The sequence below is a fragment of the Pelophylax lessonae genome (genome assembly GCF_965119305.1).
Source record: "Pelophylax lessonae genome assembly, chromosome: 4".
Lineage (NCBI taxonomy): Eukaryota > Metazoa > Chordata > Amphibia > Anura > Ranidae > Pelophylax > Pelophylax lessonae.
The window spans coordinates 663,522,240-663,546,512 of NC_138771.1; the positions used below are offsets into that span (position 1 = coordinate 663,522,240).

Sequence of the window (24,273 nt, forward strand, 5' to 3'; positions counted from 1 at the left end):
TCAGCAATACGATGGGGCTTTGCATATGGAACTTTTCTTAATCTCACATCTGTGGTCATTCAACGATTGCACGTCTTTCAAAATCTCTGCGCAGTCTTCCATATATCTTGCGTTGTTGGGTTCCCCTTTATTCCATACGCTGCAAAATGAAGTCAAAATTGCAACATCAGAAGATTTCCCTTTTAACCGCTCCCTACCCAGGATGTAAAAATCATCATTTCGATTTTGCTAGGAAATTACCCAGAACCCCCAAAGAATATATATATATATATATATATATATATATATATATATATACATATATATATATATATATATATATATACATATACATATATATATATATATATATATATATATATATATACATATATATATATATATATATATATATATATATATATATATATATATATATATAAAATAAAATGTATATATACAGGGCCTCCCACGATCTTCAGGGAAACTGACAGGAGAGCCGCCTGCCTATGTAAACAAAGCAGGCGGCTCTCCTGCCACACAGGCACAGTGAGATTGTGTCTCAGCTAAGCTGAATTGCCGATCTCTGTGTGCCGAGCTGTCAGAGCCCCTCCCCCCCCCCCCCACAGTTAGTAAGCACAATTTATGCTCACATTTAACCCCTTGATCACCCCCCCAGTATTAACCCCTTCCCTGCCAGTGCCATTTATACAGGAACAGTGCGTATTATTTAGCACTGATCACTGTATTGATGTCACTGGGTCCCCAAAAAAAGTGTCAGATTGGTCCGCTGCAATGTCGCAGTCCCGCTAAAAATCGCAAAAAAAACGAATAAAAACAACAAAAAAATAAAAAAGTCCAAAAAATCTATCCCGTAGTTTGTAAACGCTATAACTTTTGCGCAAACCAATTAAAATACGCTTTTCTTTTGTATTATCAGACCGGGGGCGGAGCTTATTATGTCCCTCCAGGCCAGTAGCCATCACTGATCTTGAAGTCTAAGGAATTAGCCCCGTAGTATAAATATCCTTACGAGAGGTGAGTCCAGGGGGGCCCGTTTCCCCCCACCCTGTGGGGGTTTTTTTCTTTTTGGTTTTGGTCCATGACGTCACTTACGGGTTACCGTGCTGCAAAAGGCGGCAAATTTAAAAAACGTCTGTATGCAAAAATGCCGTTTTCGGCGTTTTGCATACAGGGAAGTGTAGTGGAGGGGTCTGGGGTCTTTTAGACCCTCGATCCCTCCATAAAGTGTACCTGTCACACATATTGGTGTCACAAGGGATGTTTACATTGCTTGTGACAGCAATAAAAGTGATCAGATTTTTTTTTTTTTAAAAACCTGTAATAAAGTTTAAAAAAAAATAAAAAATAAATAGGAAAAAAAAAAAAATTTTGCCGCCCCCGTCACCGTTAGCTCGCGCACAAAAAAAAAAGTATACGCAAGTCGAGCCGCGAATGAAATCGCTGTTCAAACCCCACATGTGAGGTATCGCCGCGATCGCCAGAGCGTGGGCAATAATTTAAAAAAAAGAGCTACACTCTAACTCTAAACTGATAACCTTTAAATAAATTTAAAGCGTCGCAGATTGAGATCTCTATTGACCGTAGTTTGTCGCCATCCCACGGAGGGGGGCGCAATTTTAAACCGTAACATGTTGGGTATCTTTTTACTCGAAGTGACATCTTCTTTCACAATATACAAAAAAAATGGGCTAACTTTTCTGTTTAGTATTTTTTAAATGCAGTGAAATGTGATTTTTCAATTTTTTTCCAAAAAAATGGCGTTTTAAAGACCGCTGCGCAAATACCGCTTGACAAAAAGTTTTGCAATGACCGACATTTTATTCTCCAGAGTCTTTGCTAAAAATATATATATAATGTTTGGGGGTTCTAAGTAGTTTTCTAGGAAAAAAAACTGGTTTTAACTTGTAAACAAAAAGTGTCCGAAATAGGGCTGGGGGTAAAGTGGTTAAAGTAACACAGTGCCGAATCGCAGAAAATGGCCTGGTCATTAAGGGAGAAAATCTTCTGGGGCTGAAGAGGTTAGCCACTTTAGGACCGCTCGCTGTGCTGCTTCCGAGGCACTGCGGCTCCCCTGGGTCCAGCGATGTAGACCTACGTCGCTGGGCTCCTAGCTGTCTCGGCGGCGCACATGCGCCGCCGGAGGATTGCTCCCACTGTGTTTGGACACAGCGGGAGTCGGGCTGAAGGAGGAGAGGCGGTGATCACCGTCTCTCTTCCCCGATCGTCGGGGAAAGTGTGAGAAGATCCGCCTGCTTGTGTAAACAAAGCAGGCGGATCTTCTCAGTGACAGACAGGGAGAGATCACAGGATTCAGCATAGCTCAACCTCCGATCTCTGTGTGTCTCACAGAACCCCCTCCCCCCACACACGTCAGTAAGCATGAGGCACACATTTAACCCTTTGATCACCAACAGTGTTAACCCCTTCCCTGCCAGTGTCATTATTACAGTGACAGTGCATATTTTTAGCACTGATTACTGTAGTAATGTCACTGGTCCTCCCAAAAGTGTCAAACATGTCAGTTAGGGGTCCGATCTGTCCGCCGCAATGTCACAGTCCCGCAAAAAAATTGCAGATCACCGCCATTACTAGTAAAAAAAAAAACAATAAAAATGACAAATCTTTCCCGTAGTTAGTATACGCGATAACTTTTGCGCAAACCAATCAAAATACGCTTATTGCGATATTTTTATTTTTTTACCAAAAATATGTAGCAGAAAACAAATTGGCCTAAAATGTTAAAAAAGTTTGATTTTTAAATTTTTTTTGGGGAATGTTATATAGCAGAATGTGAAAAATATTGTTTTTTTTTTTCAAAATTGTCGCTCTTTTTTTCAAAAATTAAGAAAAATCGCACAGGTGATCAAATACCACCAAAAGAAAGCTCTATTTGTAGGGAGAAAAAGGACATCAATTTTATTTGGGTACAGCGTCGCACGAACGCGCAACTGTCCGTTAAAGTAACGCAGTGCCGAATCACAAAATATGGCCTGGTCAAGAATGGGGTAAAATCTTCCTAAAGTGGATAAAAATACGCTCATTGAGAATTTTTTTTTGTCAAAGACATGTAGCTAAATACATTTTGGCCTAAATATATGACAAAAAATGAATATATTGGATATTTTTTAACTGTCAAAATAGAAAATGTAAATTTTTTGAAAAATGTTCACTTTTTTTATTAATATCGCTAAAAATAAAAAGCGCAGAGGTGATCAAATACCACCAAAAGGAAGCTCTGTTTATAGGAAAAAAAGGTCATAAATTTTGTTTGGGTACAGCGTTGCATGACCGCGCAATTGTCAGTTAAAGTCACGCAGTGCAGAGTTGAAAAAAGTGGCCTGGTCATTGAGCAGCAAAATCTTCCGGTCTTAAAGTGGTTAATAAATGAGAAAAAAAAAACACAATATATACCCCAATTTTTTTGTGAAATGTAAAAGATGATGTTACATCGAGTAAATAGATACCTAACTAGTCACGCTTTAAAATTCCGCATTCTGAGGAATGGCGACAAACTACGGTACTTAAAAAAACTCCATAGCCAACGGTTTAAATGCCTCGACAGGTTATCAGTTTAGAGTTACAGAGGAGGTCTAGGGCTAGAATTATTGCTCTCACTTTAACGTTTGCATTGATACCTCACATGTGAGGTGCAAACACCGCTTACATATGTCTGAGCGACATACGTATGCGTTCTCTTCTGTGCGCGAGGGATGGGGGCGCTTTGACTCGGCTCTGATCGGGTCTTCGGTGTAGTAACCCGGAAGCAGCATCATGACGTCACTTCCTGTTTACTCTGTGGCTAATGGCACCGAATTAAAAAAACTGTTAGTATTCAAAAATGCAGATTTCGGCGTTTTAGGGAAGTGCAGTGGAGGGGTTTGGGGTCTTTTAGACCGCCGATCCCTCCATAAAGAGTACCTGTCACTGCCTATTACTGTCACATTCCCCCCCAATCCCTCCATAAAGAGGACCTGTCACTGCCTATTACTGTCACATTCCTCCCCGATCCCTCCATAAAGAGTACCTGTCACTCCTATTACTGCCACATTCCCCCCCGATCCCTCCATAAAGAGTACCTGTCACTGTCTATTACTGTCACATTCCCCCCGATCCCTCCATAAAGAGTACCTGTCACTGCCTATTACTGTCACATTCCCCCCGATCCCTCCATAAAGAGTACCTGTCACTGCCTATTACTGTCACATTCCTCCCCGATCCCTCCATAAAGAGTACCTGTCACTGCCTATTACTGTCACATTCCTCCCCGATCCCTCCATAAAGAGTACCTGTCACTGCCTATTACTGTCACATTCCTCCCCGATCCCTCCATAAAGAGTACCTGTCACTGCCTATTACTGTCACATTCCCCCCTCCCCCGATCCCTCCATAAAGAGTACCTGTCACTGCCTATTACTGTCACATTCCTCCCCGATCCCTCCATAAAGAGTACCTGTCACTGCCTATTACTGTCACATTCCCCCCCCCCGATCCCTCCATAAAGAGTACCTGTCACTGCCTATTACTGTCACATTCCCCCCCCCCGATCCCTCCATAAAGAGTACCTGTCACTCCTATTACTGCCACATTCCCCCCGATCCCTCCATAAAGAGTACCTGTCACTGCATATTACTGTCACATTCCCCCCTATCCCTCCATAAAGAGTACCTGTCACTGCCTATTACTGTCACATTCCTCCCCGATCCCTCCATAAAGAGTACCTGTCACTGCCTATTACTGTCACATTCCCCCCGATCCCTCCATAAAGAGTACCTGTCACTGCCTATTACTGTCCCATTCCTCCCCGATCCCTCCATAAAGAGTACCTGTCACTGCCTATTACTGTCACATTCCTCCCCGATCCCTCCATAAAGAGTACCTGTCACTGCCTATTACTGTCACATTCCCCCCCCCCCCGATCCCTCCATAAAGAGTACCTGTCACTGCCTATTACTGTCACATTCCCCCCCCCCCCTGATCCCTCCATAAAGAGTACCTGTCACTGCCTATTACTGTCACATTCCTCCCAATCCCTCCATAAAGAGTACCTGTCACTGCCTATTACTGTCACATTCCTCCCGATCCCTCCATAAAGAGTACCTGTCACTGCCTATTACTGTCACATTCCCCCCCCCCCCGATCCCTCCATAAAGAGTACCTGTCACTGCCTATTACTGTCACATTCCCCCCCCCCCCCGATCCCTCCATAAAGAGTACCTGTCACTGCCTATTACTGTCACATTCCCCCCGATCCCTCCATAAAGAGTACCTGTCACTGCCTATTACTGTCACATTCCTCCCCCCCCGATCCCTCCATAAAGAGTACCTGTCACTGCCTATTACTGTCACATTCCTCCCCCCCCCGATCCCTCCATAAAGAGTACCTGTCACTGCCTATTACTGTCACATTCCCCCCGATCCCTCCATAAAGAGTACCTGTCACTGCCTATTACTGTCACATTCCTCCCCGATCCCTCCATAAAGAGGACCTGTCACTCCTATTACTGTCACATTCCCCCCGATCCCTCCATAAAGAGGACCTGTTACTGCATATTACTGTCACATTCCCCCCCGATCCCTCCATAAAGAGCACCTGTCACTGCCTATTACTGTCACATTCCCCCCCGATCCCTCCATAAAGAGGACCTGTCACTGCCTATTACTGTCACAAGGGATGTTTACATTGCTTCTCATAGCAATAAAAGTGATCAGATTTTTATTTTTTATTTTTTTAAAAAAGCAGTGCTAAAAATAAAAAATGTAATAAAATAAATAGGAAATAAAAATAAATGTTTAAAGCGCCCACGAAAGAAAAACGCATACATAAGTCGCGGCTGCAAATGAAAACGGTGTTCAAACCACGCATGTGAGGTATCGCCGCGATCACCAGAGTGAGAGCAATAATTCTAAAAAAAGACCTTCTCTGAAACTCTAAACTGGTAAATGTTAAAATTTTTTAAAGCGTCGCCTATGGAGATTTTTAAGTACCATAGTTTGTTGCCATTCCACGAGTGTGCGCAATTTTAAATTGTAACATGTTAGGTATCTATTTACTCAGCGTGACCTCATCTTTCACAGCTGAATAAAAGAAAAAAAGTGCCGGTGAAAAAAAATGAAGAAAGAAAACAGCGTGAGGTACCCCCCCCCCCCCCAAATCCAAACTAGACCCTTATCCGGCATGCGGCCTGGTAGGTCAGGATAAGGGGGGTAGTGAGCGCCCCTCCTTAACTATACCAGGCCATGTGCCCTCGACATGACGTGACGTAGCCAGTTGACCCTGCCCCCTATATAAAAAATGTTGAAGCGCGGAGCGTTTTTCATTTTTTCTATTTTACGGAAGTGGTGGGCGTCATGGTTGACCATAGATTTACATCGAGGTACACTGGTTTTTTTTTATTTTTTAATAAAGGACTTGTCAAAAACTGTCTTGTGTGTTTATTTTCTTTTGTACACTTTTTTGTTGAATGGGTAGGGGTACTATGAATCAAACCAAAGACCCCGACAACCACAGCCCAGGGTTGTCAGGAAGAGACCCTTGTTCCCATCAACATGGGGACAATGTGCTTTGGGGTGGGGGGGGGCAGAGCCTCCCTGCCCCAAAGCACCTGCTCCCCGATGTTTAGGGCATATGGCCTGGTATGGTTCAGGGGGGTCACCCCCCCCCCCTTTCCTGACCTGCCAGGCTTCATGCCCGGATAAGGGTCTGATATGGATATTGGGGGGGACCCTACTTTGTTCTTTTTTTTATTTTGGCGTGGGGTTCCCCTCCAAATCCATACCAGACCCAATGGACCTGGTATGGACTAGGGGGGCACACCATTTTTTTTTCTTTATTTTTTTTTCAATAGCCTGGGTGCTGGCAATTGTAACCGCAAGTCATTTCAAATGGGACTTGACTCATTTTTTTTCTACATTGTTTTTTCTTTAGAAATGTCAGTTTTGCTGCAGCAGGTTCTATGCATGCTACAGACGCACCACTTTACAGGCACATTGACCACTTAAGCCCCGGAGGATTTGGCTGCACAAAGACCAGGCCCTATTTTGCGATTCGGCACTGCGTGAGTTTAACAGACAATTGCGCGGTTGTGTGACGCTGTACCCAAATTAAATTGACGTCCTTTTTTTCCCACAAACAGAGCTTTCTTTTGGTGGTATTTTAGCACCTCTGCGATTTTTTTTTTTGCGCTATAAACAAAAAAAAGCGACAATTTTGAAAAAATAACAATATTTTTCACATTTTTTTTTTATATGAAATTCTCAAAAAAATTTAAAATTCAAAATTTTTTAAACATTTTAGGCCAATTTGTTTTCTGCTACATATTTTTGGTAAAAAAAAAAAAATCGCAATAAACGTATTTTGATTGGTTTGCGCAAAAGTTATTGCGTCTACAAACTACGGGAAAGATTCATGTCATTTTTATTGTTTTTTTTTTTAACTAGTGATGGCGACGATCTGCGATTTTTTTTGCGGGACTGCGACATTGGGGGCGGACAGATCGGACTGACATTTTTTACACTTTTGGGGGGACCAGTGACATTACTACAGTAATCAGTGTTATAAATATGCACTGTTACTGTAAAAATGACACTGGCAGGGGAGGGGTTAACTTTACTGGTGATCAAGGGGTTAAGTATGTCCCTAGGGGCGTGATTCTAACTGTAAGGGGGCGTGGCTTATGATGTAATCACAGAGACATGCAATCCTATATAGCAGGATCGCATAGCCTCTGTGATTACTTTAGTGAGAACTTTAGTTACATCAGCCGTCTGTCTTTCTCCCTCTCCTGCGGGAGATCGCGAGTGGCCGGTGGCCATCGGAGCCGCTGTTCACACGCGCTGGCTCCCCAGGGAACGAGTGGGGGCGGGAGCGTGCGCTCGCCCCCTACAGGCTTGTGGGCGAGCGACGTAGTACTACGTCCCTTTGCCCAGGAGCGGCTGACTGCCACAGTAAATAGTCGTGCGGCGGTCGGAAAGTGGTTAAGGGGACCCTCCAGGCATGATATTTAAAGGTATTTTTCATTTTTAATGTTGCACTTTAACCACTTTACGACCGCTTACGTTGATACTACTGCGGCAGTGTGGCACGATCCCGTCCAGCGACGTAGACCTACGTTGGGCGCGATCTCAGCTCCCAGAGCGCGCTCCTGCGCGCTGCGGGTGCCGATTCCGATCGGATTCGGTAGGGAACCGATCAGTCACCAGATACTGACCAATGATTTTTGGTCAGTGTCTGGTGATCAGTCCCAACCAATGGAAATCTGTCCCCTGTCTGTGTAATGTAAACACAGGCAGGGGAAGTGATGTCACTGTCCCTCCTGGAGTCCTTTCGGTTCCAGGAGAAGACAGAGACACAGCAAAAACGCGAGTTTCCACCAACACTACACTGACACACCTCACATAGGCACATTTAACCCCTTGATCACCTCTGATCACCCCCTGATCACTCCCAAACCCCTCACAGTGAACACTATATACAGTGGTATACAGATATTTTACTGACCACTGTATAAGTGTCACTTGTGAGCCTAGTTTGCGCCTGCATTAGGCCCAAATAGGGTTAGGGCACCCGCCACCTATCCCCTAATAAACTTTTAACCCCTTGATCTCCCCCAGTTAACCCCTTCACTCCCTATAACACAGTGCACTAATATATACAGTAAATCAGATAACTACTGATCACTGTATTTAGTGTCACTTGTGACCCTAATTTGTGCTTGCGCTAGGCCCAAATAGGTTTAGGCCCCTATAAAGGTTTAACCCCTTGATCTCCCCCAGTTAACTCCTTCACTGCCCTGTCACAGTGTTCACTATATACAGTGATTACCAATCACTGTATTAGCGTCACGGATGACACAACTTAGGCTAGTTAGCGTCAGGGTCCCACTACACCACCGTTACTTAGCGTCAGTTAGAGTCAAGTACACTAACACACATACACACATACACACCTCCATTACTAGTATAGTGTTTGAACAGATCAATATCTGATCTGATCAGAACTATACTAGCGTCCTCATAATTTAGTGTTCCCATGTTCCCAAAACGCAGTGTTTGCACAATCAGCACTGATTCCTGCTAGCACCTGTGTTTAGCCCCCTTGCCCAGACCACCTTACCCAGGCAAGTGTAGTAATCAATAGATTATTGACACTTCCAAAAAACACAAATCACACAAAACCGCTGCGTTAGCAGAATCAGGCCTGATCTCTGTTAGCACTAGCATTTTTTTTTTTGTAGCGACCAAATAGTCCTCGACAACCAGGTGCTTTTATTACCTAGTAGTCGCACTACTGTACCGGTAAATTTAGTTACTAAAATGACAAAACTTTGGTACAGTGGTGAAGAGATCTACAGTATGCTGACCATGTCAGGTGGGAGCGATGGGGAAGCCTCACTGGCAGAATCAGGGTCAGTATACGAACCAGATGACAGCAGCGGCTCCCTGACAGATAGCTCCGACGACAGAGGGGTCCCTGCTAAGGTCAGGCGTACCCGACCCCATTCTGGAGTTGGTGACTTGCAAGAACTGGGAGTTTCTCGTATGCAGCAGAGTGCCAGTACTAATGCCGCTCACACTTCTCGTGATCTGGCAAGCACGAGCGGCCTAGTACACCCTGGACCTTCAACCAGCACTGCAGTATCACCTGGTGACGTGGCGAGTCACCTGAGTGCAGTTGAAGCTGGTGTGGTGGCTAGCACGAGTAGTGGCCCGCAGCCACCGCGTATCTGAAGACAGGCCCGTAGAGCCCATAGTGTCCTCCCTGAAGCGCTGGCATATCCTAATTGGCAGCCCACAGATTCCACAGCACCAGTACTTTCCCTATTCACCGCCCAACCTGGAATCCAAGTGGAAACAGCTGGTTTTAATCCCATAAACGTTTTTGAGCTGTTTTTCACTGAAGATCTTTTCAGATCTATTGTGGACCAATCAAATTTGTACGCTCAACAATTCATCGCCGCCAACCCAAATTCACCCCTTGCCAGACCATTCGCCTGGAATCCTATTACGATTCCCGAGTTTAAAATCTTTCTGGGCCTTGCCTTCAACACGGGCATTACAAAAAAGAATGAATTGCGGTTATATTGGTCCACTGACCCAATTCATCAAATGTACGTGTTCTCTGCTGCTATGTCCAGGGCTCGATACGAACAAATATTTTGGTTCATGCATTTCAACGACAATGAACTCTGTGGTCCTCGGGGAGACCCTGAATATGATCGGCTCCACAAAATTCGGCCCCTCGTAGACCACTTCAATCAGCGGTTTGCAGCCTTGTTTACCCCCCAACAAGATGTCTGCGTTGACGAGTCCCTGATTAAGTTTACTGGTCGCCTTGCTATCAAACAGTACCTCCCCAGCAAGCGTGCCAGATACGGGGTCAATTTGTATAAGCTGTGTGACAGGGCCACAGGCTATACAGTTAATTTCCGTGTCTACGAGGGAAAAGATAGCACTGTGGAGCCCCCCGACTGCCCAGGTTACATAGGGAGCAGCGGCAAGATAGTTTGGGACTTGGTGTCACCCTTATTCGGAAAGGGGTACCACTTGTACGTGGACAACTTCTATACAAGCGTGCCACTTTTTAGACACCTCTTTCAATTTCAAATTGGCGCTTGTGGCACCGTGCGATCTAATCGCCGGGGCTTCCCCCAACGGCTAGTAAATGCCCCACTGAGCTTGGGGGAGAGAGCCTGCTTGAGGTGCGATGAATTGCTTGCAGTGAATTGGAGGGACAAACGGAACGTTTTCGTTCTGTCCTCCATTCACCCAGACACGGCAGTCCAAATTACTACGGTCACCGGTGTTGTTGTTGAGAAGCCCCTCTGTGTCCACAACTATAACCGTAAAATGGGAGGGGTGGACTTCAACGACCAGATGATGGGACCGTACTTAATTGCCCGTAAGGCCAGACGCTGGTACAAAAAAGTGTCTGTATACCTATTTCAATTGGCTATTTACAAAGCTTTTGTCTTATACAAAGTGTCTGCCGGAACATTATCCTTCTTTCAATTCCAAGAAGAGATAATCAGAGCCCTCCTGTATCCAGCTGGTGCTCCTGCCCCAATTCCCCAACCAGATGCAGTGAGCCGGCTGCAGGAGAGGCATTTTCCGGAATACCCCTACCCAACGATACCCCGAAAAAAGATGCCATGTCTGCAGCAAGCGCGGATTTAGGCGCGACACCCGGAATTATTGTACTGACTGTCCTGACCGACCTGGTCTTTGCCACAGTGACTGTTTCCGTCGCTACCACACACTAGTGGATTATTAGCATAGGGTACAGCACGGCACAGTTTAGGGCACATTTACACAGGGTCTCAAAAGATGTTCGTCATTTTGAGAGACCTGAACCTGGAACCTGGAACTCTAACATTTGAAGAAAAAAAAAAAAATACATAAAAGCCAAAAATAGTTGTCGTCTCAGTCATTTTTTATGTTCTTCTACACTTCCTATGTACTTTTAATGTACTTTGTTTGTTTTTTCATTCTTTTGTGACCTGTTTCTCTTGCAGGTACTCTTCGGCTGCCACATTGATTTTATATATTCTGACACAAACAGTGTTTGCGCTCAGCATATATGGATACCTTTGCTGATAGCAGCTGTGGTGATTTTCTGATTTCAGCACTGCAGTTAAAATCCTATTTAGGTATACGTGGATAGTGTCGTGTATACCCATCATTAAATTCAGTGGGTGGTTGTTTGGGCGGTTAATGATGAGTAATACTACGCATTATTCCTGTGCTGATTTCTGATAGGTTCTCTTTTTTTTCGTTCAGCCCACAGGCTGCATGAAAAAAAAAAAAAACCTACACTATATGCCAAACAAGGACCAGCAATGTACTGGTACGTTGCTGGACTTTGAGTGGTTATACCAGGATGATGCCTGCAGATTTAGGCATCATCTTGGTATCGTTTTTTACAGCCAGCGGTCGGCTTACATGTAAAAGCAATCCTAACGGATAATTGGCCGCTAGACTGCTTTTACATGCAGTGGGAGGGGACTCCCCCCCCCTCCTGCCGCCTTCCGCCGCCTTCCACGGTTTTTCTCGGGCTCTCCTGTCCCACCGGTTAACCCGAGAGTGCAGCCGGTGGTTCAATTATCTAACCATAGAGCTGATTGGAGATGAGAATGGCTCCAATCATCTCTATGGCCTAAGATATCGGAAGCTATGAGCAATTCCTGACTTCTGTTCTGCCAGAAATACAGAGGGCCATTGGGAAATTGGGAAAGTATTTTATCACACCAATTTTAGTGTGGTCAGATGCGTTAAGGTCAGAGGAAAGATCTAGAGTCTAAAAGACCCCGATTATTTTTAAAAAGAGTACCTGTCATTACAGATTGCTATCATAGGGGAAATTTAAATTCACCGTGATAACAATAATAATGATTAAAGAAAAAAAAAATGAAAGAAAAGGTGTCAAAATAACATAAAAAAGCAAACTAAAAAAAAAAAAAACAATCAAGCCCCCCTGTCCCCCCGTGCTTGCGTGCAAATGCGCACACAATCGTTGTTCTAGTGTCATATGTAAACCGCAATTGCACCATGCATGTGAGGTATCGCCGCGAACGCCAGATCGAGGGCAGTAATTATTGCAGTAGACCTCCTCTGTAAGTCCAAAGTGGTAACCTGTAAAGACTTTTAAAGGCTTTTAAAACCTTACGTAGTTTGTTGCCGCGGCACGGGCGTGCGCAATTTTTAAAGCATGTCATGTTAGGTGTCTATGAACTCTGCATAAGATCATCTTTTAAATTTTACCAAACAATTTGGAATTATATAGTGTATTTCTGCATTAAATATAAAAAAAGTGTTTTGTTTACGCAAAAATTGTGTTTGGAAAATGTGTGTGCAAATACTGTGTGACGAAAAAAAAAAATTGCAACATCCACAATTTTGTTCTGTAGGGCCTCTGCTTTAAAAAAATATATAATGTTTGGGGGTTCAAAGTAATTTTCTTGTGAAAAAAAAAAATATTTTTCATGTAAACAAAAAGTCACAGAAAAGGCTTGGTTTTCAAGTGGTTTGAAGAGTGGGTGATGTGTTGCTAAAATTGAGCATAAAATGCCAGGACTGTTCAAACACCCACCAAATGACCCCTTTTTGGAAAGTAGACACCCAAAGCTATTTGCTGAGAGGCATATTGAGTCCATGGAGTATTTTACATTTTGCTCTAAGTTTCAGGAACATGACAATTTGTTTTTTTTTTACACAAAGTCACTAAATAATATATTGCTCACGCATGCCATGGGTATATGTGAAATGACACCCTAAAATACATTCTGCTGCTTCTCCTAAGTACAGGGATACCCCATGTGTGAGACTTTTTGGCAGTCTAGCCGCATGCAGGACCCCGAAAACCAATCCCCATCTTCAAGTTTTCTAATGGCGTAAATTGCTTATTTTACCTCTGCACTACCTGTCACAGTTTCAGAGGCCCTGACATTTCAAGATAGCACAAACCCCCCCAAATGACCCCATTTTGCAAAATAGACACTCCAAGCTATTAGCTGAGAGGCATGATGAGTCCATGTCATAGTTTATATTTTGCCACAAGTTTCGGGAAAATTATTATTTTGTTTTTTGTTTTTTTACACAAAGTTGTCAGTAAATTATATAATGCTCACACATGCCATAGGTATATGTGAAATGAAACCCTAAAATACATTCTGCTGCTTCTCCTGAGTACAAGGATACCCCATGTGTGAGACTTTTTTGCAGTCTAGCCGTGTACAGGACCCGGAAATCCACTCCCCACCTTCAGGCTTTCTAAGGGCGTAAATTGTTGATCTCACTTCTTACTACCTATCACACCTTTGAAGGCCATGAAATGCCAAGATGGCACAAACTCCCCCCCCAAATGACCCCATTTTGCAAAGTAGACACTCCAATCTATTTGCTGAGAGGCATGGTGAGTATTTTGCATCTCTAATTTTTTGGGGAAAATGAAGAAAATACAGGAAAATGCATTTTTTTCCTCTTTTTTCAATTTCCAAAACTTTGTGACAAAAAGTGAGATCTGCAAAACACTCAACATGCCTCTTTGCAAATAGCTTAGGGTGTCTACTTTCCGAAAAGGGGTCATTTGGGGGGGGGGGTTGTGCTGTCTTGGCATTTCATGGCCTCCGAAACTGTGATAGGTAGTCAGGAGTGAAATCAACAATTTACGCCCTTGGAAAGCCTGAAAGTGGTGATTGATTTTCGGGGGCCTGTACTCGGCTAGACTGCAAAAAAGTCTCACACATGGGGTATCCCTGTACTCAGGAGAAGCAGCAGAATGTATTTTGGGGTGTCATTTCACATATACCCATGGCATGTGTGAGAAATATATCAGTTAGTGACAACTTTGTGTAAAAAAACAAAAATAATAATAATAATAATAATAATATATTTCCCGGAACTTGTGGCAAAATATAAAATATTCCATGGACTCACCATGCCTCTCAGCAAATAGCTTGGGGTGTCTACTTTGCAAAATGGGGTCATTTTGGGGGGTTTTGTGCTATCTTGAAATTTCAGGGCCTCCGAAACTGTGATGGGTAGTGAGGAGTAAAATCAAAAATTTACGCCATTAGAAAACCTAAAGATGGAGATTGATTTTCGGTGTCCCGTACACAGCTAGGCTCCCAAAAAGTCTCACACATGGGGTATCCCCATACTCAGGAGAAGCGGCAGAATGTATTTTGGGGTGCCATTCCACATATACCCATGTCATATGTGAGAAATGTATCTTTTAGTGTCAACTTTGTGTTAAAAAAAGAAAAATAAAAAAAGAAATTGTAATTTTCCCAAAACTTGTGGCAAAATATAAAATATTCCATGGACTCACCATGCCTCTCAGAAAAACAGCTTGGGGTGTCTACTTTCCAAAATGGGCTCATTTATGGGGGGTTTTGTGGTAATGAAAAATGTAAGCCCTTTGAAATTCTGATGGTGGGGATTGGTTTTTGAGGTCCCGTACACAGCTAGGCTCCCAAAAAGTCTCACATATGTGGTATCCCTGTACTCAGGAGAAGCAGCAGAATATATTTTGGGGTGTAATTACACATATACCCATGGCATGTGTGAGCAATACATCATTTCAATGACAACTTTGTGTAAAAAAATATATATATTTTTTTTTAGTCATTATTCAAACACCTGTGACTAAAAAATGAAATATTCAATGAGCTCAACATGCCTCTCAGAACATTCCTTAGGATGTCTAATTTCCAAAAAGTGGTAATTTGGGGGGGTCTTGTACTGCCCTGCCATTTTAGCACTTCATGAAATGAGATAGGCAGTCAGAAATTAAAGCTGCGTAAAATTTCAGTATTTACACCATAGTTTGTAGACGCTATAACTTTTGCGCAAACCAATAAAAATACGCTCATTTAATTTTTTTTTGTCAAAGACATGTAGCTAAATATATTTTGGCCAAAAAAATTACATAAATTGAGTATATTGGATATTTTTTAAAAAACAAAGTTGAAAATGTCATTTTTTTGCAAAATTTTTGCTCTTTTTTTATTAATATCGCAAAAAATAAAAAGCGCAGAGGTGATCAAATACCACCAAAAGAAAGCTCTGTTTGTGGGGAAAAAAGGACGTAAATTCCGTTTGGGTACCACATTGCATAACCACACAATTGTCAGTTAAAGTTGCATAGTGCCGAAGCACAAAAAGTGGCCTGGACATAAGACAGCAAAATCCTCCGGTGGTAAAGTGGTTAAGCAAAAATCACTGCTTCTTAACCACTTAAGCCCCGGAGGATTTGGCTGCTACAGGACCAGGGGTTTTTTTGCGATTTTTTACTGCGTGAATTTAACGGACAATTGCGCGGTCGTGCGACGCTGTACCTAAACAAATTTGACGTCCTTTTTTTCCCACAAACAGAGCTTTCTTTTGGTGGTATTTGATCACCTGTGCGATTTTTTGATCACGCGCTATAAACAAAAAAAGAGCGTAAATTTTGCAAAAATAACAATATTTTTCACATTTTTTTATATGAAATTCCCCCAAAAAAAAAGTAAAAATCTAAATTTTTTAACATTTTTCGGCCAATTTGTTTTATGCTACCTATGTTTGGTAAAAAAAATCGCAAAAAGCGTATTTTGATTGGTTTGCGCAAAAGTTATCGCGTTTACTAACAAAGGGAAAGATTTTTGTCATTTTTGGTGTTTTTTTTTTTAACGCATAATGGCGGCGATCTGCGATTTTTTTTTCGGTACTGCGACATTGCGGCGGACAGATCGGACCCTTGACTGACATTTTTTACACTTTTGGGGGTACCAGTGACATTACTGCAGTAATCAGTGCTATACATATGCACTGTTACTGCAAAAATGACACTGGCAGGGAAGGGGTTAACTTTATTGGACAGGGAGGGGTTAAGTGTGTCCTAGGGGCATGATTCTAACTGTGTAGGGACATTCCTATTGGTGTAAAAGCAAAGATCAACCGTTCTACATAGTAGAACGGACAGATCTTCACTTTTACACAGGGAGAACTGACAGGCAGCTTGTTTACACAAGCTGCTCTGTCTTTCTCCCTTCACAGGAGCGATCGCAGTGTGACTGGCGGACATCGAGTCCGCCGGTCACACGCACTGACTTGTTTGTGAACGAGCCGCGGCGGGCGCGCGCCTCGGCGGGCGCGCGCCCGCCCGCGATAGGCTCGCAAGTCAGTGACAGGCGAGTGACGTACCGATACGTCACTCTGCCTGGCCGGGGCTGACCGCCGCAGTATATAGTCGTGCGGCGGTCGGCAACCGGTTAAAAAACGATTGTTTTTATTTTTATTTTTTTTTATTGTTACATGTCACCCAGGGCATTACCCGGACCCCCATACTCCTTTTATGGACAATTACTTCAAAATGGGCACTTTTGAGTTTTCCTGTTCGGCTCCCATAGACTTCAATGGGGTTCGGGTTAGAACATTCTCCCTGTTCGGGAGTTCTGCTGTGAACCCAACAAGGGGGGGGGGGGGTGTTTGGCCCATCCCTATTTACTAGTTATGGGTTATTACTCATTACGTTCTTCCAAAGAGGTCAATGTTTTATTATGCCTTGTGCTTTCACATATCCGGTTTGGGTTTAGTTTTATCAAAGTCAGAGATTTCTTCTTTTAAAATGTTAGAATGTTAATCTAACAATAATGCTACTTTGTGATTGTTTAATACATTGTTGGGATTTTCCCTAATATTTGGATACGCTTACCTGAGTGTGAAAGGGGTCCCATCTACCCACAGCCAGCGACTGCTGTTCTGGATTTCCCTCTTCAGTCCTATCCAGTATTCGTCTCCTTCCATGTAGGGCACCAGAGAATCCTGGTTTAGGGATGGAAAGTTAATTATCAGAAATGTAACGTTGGAAGAAACATTGTCACAGTTTTACATGAGTAGGCTGAAGTAGAAGGATCACACAAGTTCTCAAAAATAAAATAATAAAATATATATGTACTCTATGGTAAAAACCAGCTTCTAGTGGTAGAACATTAACCCTTCCACACCTAAGGGTAAAAAAAATCGAAATGCCTAAGCACAATTTTGCAACTTTGACATGTGTTAGTAAAACCGTACATATCATCACAACTACTTTGTGCATCCAGGAGGATTATACTTCGTTTTTTTTTCCCAGGACAAATTGGGATTTCATTTGGTGGTAAATGATTTTATATATATATATATATATATATATATATATATATATATACTCAGCTGTATATTATATACATTCATTAGGTCTAACTGCTATCTCCTGATTATTTTATTTATTTTTTATTCTCAAGGGAAAACTGCCCCCCCAAAAAAAATTATATATATATATATATATATATATATATATATATATATATACATATACACACAGGGCTTTTTTTCAGCGGGAACACGGGGGAACGCCGTTCCGGCACCTCCAGTCTGAATGTATGCAACGGCAAAGGGGTGCTGGGGTCAGTGGGGTGAGCTAAAGGGCCTATTGATGCTGGCTGATGGGGATGTATTGTTGCTGGGGTGAATCTATTGTTGCTGAAGGGCATTTTGTTGTGGATGAGGCTATTGTTGCAGTGGAGGATTTATTGTTGATTGGGGGAACTGTTGTTGCTGGGGGGCTATTGTTGTTGGGGAGGGTCTATAGTTGCAGGGGAGGATTTATTGGGGGGGGGATTGTTGCAGGGGAATATTTATTGTTGCTGAGGGGGATCTATTGTTGGGGGGTCTATTATTGCTGATTCCAGGGGATCTATTTTACTGCTTTTCTAGTTATCATTAACAAATTCCATACAAATGACCTAGAACCACAACATGATACTTGGTTCTGTATTCTATAAAAGGGGGGGGGGTACTGGTGGGTGGTAGAGGGTGGAACCAAAGGACAGCGCTTGGAGGTGGGTAGGTGGGTGGAGACAAGGGGTGACTCAGAAGAGGGGAGTACCTACACCTATTCTCCTATTCTAAAGCCCTGTATATATACATTTTATTTTAGCTGTATATTTCTTGTTACTACCATAACCAACCAGCAAAGAGCAACCCAAAATAATTTTCTCCTACCGATGATTTCAGTGATACCACATATGTGTATGTCAGTTGTTTGTTCCTGTAGTACAGTCCAGAAACAATAGTACGCATTTTGCTTCTTTTTTTTTTCCTACCTAAAACACACTAACACTGATGCTAGCTTAAAAAAATCTAACTGACACTGACCTTTGACCCAAACACTAACTCTGGCACTAACCTAGATCAAACCTTGATCTAGGTATATTTTTTTCTTTATTTTTTTTCTTTATATCTTTTTTTCCCCCTGCAAAGAAAGATAAAGATACATTGTATCTTTCCTCTCCATTAACAGTGAGAGAGACACATGGGTGGGCTTCACAGTGTCTGATCAATGTGGTAGCCAATCAAAGGCTACCACAACAATCAGGGGACCCAAAAGTTCAGTTTCTCGATCGTTAGTACGGGGCCCGCTGCTCTCAGTGAGACCCCGGTCTCTGGGCTGGGAGCACTAAGTGCGGCTCACTCCCAGCACAAAGGGAGATACACATATATATAGTATCTCACAAAAGTGAGTACACCCTTCACATTTTTGTAAATATTTTATTCTATCTTTTCATGTGACAACACTGAAGAAATGACACTTTGCTACAATGTAAAGTAGTGAGTGTACAGCTTGTATAACAGTGTAAATTTGCTGTCCCCTCAAAATAACTCAACACACAGCCATTAATGTCTAAACCGCTGGCAACAAAAGTGAGTACACCCCTAAGTGGCAATGTCTAAATTGGGCCCAAAGTGTCAATATTTTGTGTGGCCACCATTATTTTCCAGCACTGCCTTAACCCTCTTGGGCATGGAGTTCACCAGAGCTTCACAGGTTGCCACTGACTGGAGTCCTCTTCCACTCCTCACTGACGACATCACATTGCTGTTGGAGTTCAGAGACCTTGCGCTCCTCCACCTTCCATTTGAGGATGTCCCACAGATGCTAAATAGGGTTTAGGTCTGGAGACATGCTTGGCCAGTCCATCAACTTTACCCTCAGCTTCTTTAGCAAGGCAGTGAAGTGTGTTTGGGGTTCTTATCATGTTGGAATACTTCCCTGTGGCCCAGTCTCCGAAGGGAGGGGACCATGCTCTACTTCAGTATGTCACAGTACATGTTGGCATTCATGGTTTCCTCAATGAACTGTAGCTCCCCAATGCCGGCAGCACTCATGCAGCTCCAGACCATGACACTCCCACCACCATGCTTGACTAGGCAAGACACACTTGTCTTTGTACTCCTCACCTGGTTCCTGCCACACACGCTTGACACCATCTGAACCAAATAAGTTTATCTTGGTCTCATGTCCTTAGTCTGCTTGTCTTTAGCAAACTGTTTGTGGGCTTTATTGAGCATCATCTTTAGAAGAGGCTTCCTTCTGAGATGACAGCCATGCAGACCAATTTGATGCAGTGTGCTGCGTATGGTCTGAGCACTGACAGTGTGCGGCGTATGGTCTGAGCACTGACAGGCTGACCCTCCACCCCTTTAGCCTCTGCAGCAATGCTGGCAGCACTCATACATCTATTTCCCAAAGACAACCTCTGGATATGACGCTGAGCACGTGCACTCAACTTCTTTGGTCGACCGTGGCGAGGCCTGTTCTGACTGGAACTTGTCCTGTTAAACCACTGTATGGTCTTGGCCACCATGCTGCAGCTCAGTTTCAGGGTCTTGGCAATCTTCTTATAGCCTAGGCCATCTTTATGTAGAGCAACAATTATTTTTTCCAGATCCTCAGAGAGTTCTTTTCCATGAGGTGCCATGTTGAACTTCCAGTGACCAGTATGAGAGAGTGAGAGCGATAACACCAAATTTAACACACCTGCTCCCCATTCACACCTGAGACCTTGTAACACTAACGAGTCACATGAGAAGAAGGAAGAAAAATGGCTAATTGGGCCCAATTTGGGCATTTTTACTTAGGGGTGTAATCACTTTTGTTGCCAGTGGTTTAGACATTAATGGCTGTGTGTTGAGTAATTTGAGGGGACAGCAAATTTGCACTGTTATACAAGCTGTACACTCACTACTTTGTGTACTAAGAGTATATTGATTGGTTTATTGATTGGTTATTGATTAGTTTATTGGTTTATTGATTGGTTTGTGTGAAAGTACATGGAATATATACTTTGATTTTTTTATTTAAGGACCCTTTCTCACTTGGCTGATCAGTTTTGATGGACTCTGCTTGCTCAGTGGGAATTGTTCCATTGATCCCTACTGAGCAGGTGGATGACAGGTCCGTCTCCACTCACTGTGCAGAGACAAACCTGTCAGAGTCCTGCTCTCCTCTAAGGGGAGATTGGATGAAAATGGACCGCCTGTCTTTTTTCATCCGATCCAATCCACTGGATGGATGGTGAACGTATCGCCATACATCCATTTTCAATGGATCTTGTCAGATCAGATGCCAGGCGGGTGTCAGCGGACACATGTCCACTGACATACGCCTCCCTATAGAGGTCAATGGGTGGCCCAATTGGTCCACCTGAAAACTAGACAGGCGGACTTGATCGGTCCAATCGTGTGAAAAGGGCCTTATACTAGCAATGTCAGTGAATATCTACTTATAGCGGGACTGCGATAGTGCAGTGGGCAATCTGACACAAACTGACACTGGGTGGGAACTGACTTACTGACACTAATACTGTGATCATTGATAATACTATGCACTGTCACTGTACTAATGACACTGGCTGGGAAAGGGTTAACATCTTGGGGTGATCAAGGGGTTAGGTGTGTGTCTAACAATGTGTAATGTGTGCTGTTTCTTACTAAAAATCTATTTTTTTTTTCTTTTTCCCTGCTTTGCAGGGAGAAGAAGCAAAGGGATGGTTCCCTCTGTACAGAGCTCTGTGTTGTTTGACAACACAGAGCTATGGGCTGTGATTGGACACAGCCGATCAGCAGGTCCCAGCCATAAACCATTGGCTGGGACATGCTGGCAGAATCCCACTGTGTCAATTACAGTGGAAGTCAGTCATGGCGGGCCCTGAACCTGGAAAAAAGGTAGTGATGTATACATACATTGATGTGCCTGTAGGAGCCACCTGTCCACAGTACAATGTGGTCCTAAAATGGTTTTTCTTTGAGCATTTTCACGAGAAAAAAAAAAAGTTCAAGCCAACACATGAGTTTCCATCACTCTAATAAAAGCCCCCCACACACTTACATAATTAGTGTGTTTGTTGTCTACGAAACATTTACCAGGGATTGGAGACTTCATCCCTCCCAAGTCTCAATGAAATCTCTGGGTTCCAGGACCCAAACCAAGTTTTACCAACCACAGGGGAAACTGAATATTTTGCTCAGTGGTAACTTCATCTGAAGTCTTAACACCATAAATACCAAACCAACACACTAGACCTGCGCACTACCGAAAAATTTGTTTTGTTTCCTTTTCTTTTCATTTGTTTTTTCTGTTTATTGGATCATTCGCTATGATCGGCATTCCTCACTTTGGATCATTCTGAACTTCAGATGCATCAGATGTTTAGATGTGGCATTCGTTACTTCGGATAATTCACAACTTCTGATGCATTTGTAATAATTTATCTCTCACTCTCTGTGTCACAAGAGACTCACAAATCCAACAAAACAGCGTCACCGGCCCACCACACCCTTTCTGGACTCTGGATGGAATGCAGTCTGACCCAGAAAAACATACAAAGGAATAAGGGACAAGCTCATTGGCCAGAAATAACACACTAACACTGCCCATGCGAAAATCAAATGAATCCAAATATATCTAATAGAAATATGAATGAATTTATCAATTATTTCTTTATATTTGTTCTTTCAGGTTTTCTTGTTTCAGATTTACGTTCTTTCGGATTTTTATTCAATCGGATTAAAATATTCATTAAACTCATAGGTTGAATCCTTTTTCGTTCTTTGGGATTTTAGTTCTTTCGGATTTTTATTCTTTCGGATTAATAGATTCATTAATTTCATAGGTTGAATCGTTTTTCGTTCTTTTTGTATTTTTGTATTTTTGGGTTTTCGTTCTCTCTGACTTTTGTATTTTCAAATTTTAGTTCTTTTGGATTTTTATTCTTTCGTATTTTCGTTCTTTCACTTTTTCATTTTTTCAGATTTTTGTATTTTCAAATATTAGTTCTTTTTGATTTTCATTCTTTTGGATTTTAATGCTTTCAGATTAATAGATTCATTAAACTCATAGTTTGAATCGTTTTCGGATTTTCATTCTTTCAGGTAAATAGATTCATTAATCTCATAGGTTGAATCGTTTTTCATTCTTTCGGATTTTTGTATTTTCAGGTTTTCGTTCTCTCAGGTTTTCGTTCTTTCGGATTTTTGAATTTTCAAATTTTAGTTCTTTTGGATTTTTAATTCTTTAGGGTTTTCGTTCTTTCAGATTTTCGTTCTTTCAGATTATTAGATTCATTAAACTCATAGGTTGAATCGTTTTTCATTTTTTGGGATTTTAGCTTTTTCGACGTTTTGTTTCTTTTGGATTTTCATTCTTTTGGAATAATAGATTCATTAATCTCGTAGGTCGAATCATTTTTCGTTCTTTTGGATTTTTGTATTTTCGGGTTTTCGTTCTTTTGGATTTTTGTATTTTAAAAATGTATTTCTTTTGGATTTTTAATTCTTTAGGGTTTTAGTTCTTTCAGATTTACATTCTTTCAGATTTTCGTTCTTTCAGATTAATAGAATAACTCATCTCGGAGGTTGAATCGTTTTTCGTTCTTTTGTATTTTCGGGTTTTTCTTCTTTCGGATTTTCGTTCTTTTGGGTTTTCATTCTTTCCGATTTTTATTATTTCAGGTTTTCGTTCTTTCAGAATAATAGATTCATTAAACTTCTAGGTTGAGTCATTTTTCGTTCTTTTGAATTTTTGTATTTTTGAATTTTAGTTCTTTTGGATTTTCATTCTGTCGGGTTTTTGTTCTTTTGGATTTCCTTTTGGATTTCATGTCACTACGGGAGACATCATCGGAGGAGGACCGGGTTGGCAGCGGAGAAGACCAGAAGGAGAAGACCGGAGGAAGAAAATTGGAGGAAGATTTTTAGTAATGGACTTCTTAAAACTGTTTCTTGTCATTATTTACACTACACTGCCTTTTTTGGGTGAGTGGGTATGGGTACAATGACACCATACCCGTTCACATGGAGGGCGGGATCTGGGGGGGCCCCTTTGTTACAGGGGGAGTCCAGATTCTGATAAGCCCTCTTCCCGCAGACCCCCACAACCTCCGCCCAGGGTCGTCGGGAAGAGGCCCTTGTCTTTCGGGTTCTCGTTCTTTCAGATTTTCGTTCTTTCAGATTAATAGATTTGTTAAACTCGTAGGCTGAATAGTTTTTCGTTCTTTTGGATTTTTGTTCTTTTGGGTTTTGGTTCTTTTGGATTTTTCGTTCTTTCGGGTTTTATTTCAGGTTTTCGTTCTTTCGGGTTTTCGAGTTTTCATTCTTTCGGGTTTTTGTATTTTCAAATTTTTGTTCTTTTGGATTTTCATTCTATTGGGTTTTCGTTCTTTTTAGATTTTTCTTCTATCAGATTTTCGTTCTTTTAGATTAATAGATTCATTAAACTCATAGGTTAAATCGTTTTTCCTTCTTTCAGATTTTTGTATTTTCGAATTTGAGTTCTTTTGGATTTTTGATCTTTCGGGTTTTCGTTCTTTCACATTTTCATTTTTTTCAGGTTTTCATTCTCTCAGATTAATAGATTCAGTATTCTCGTAGATTGAATTGTTTTTTGTTCTTTTTGGATTTTCGGGTTTTCGT

General features: G+C 42.1%; 1 protein-coding gene across 1 annotated transcript in view; it reads right to left on the reverse strand.

The window, feature by feature from the left end:
* The window catches only part of LOC309553074 (hepatic lectin-like), a gene marked incomplete at both ends in the record, with an annotated part of 448,637 nt that continues 424,364 nt past the window's right edge, over positions 1–24,273 (reverse strand). Inside the window, 2 exons of the mRNA XM_082253973.1 lie at positions 1–139; positions 17,195–17,304. Coding sequence (XP_082110099.1) covers positions 1–139; positions 17,195–17,304 — 249 coding nt within the window. The remainder of the gene's footprint in view (positions 140–17,194; positions 17,305–24,273) is intronic.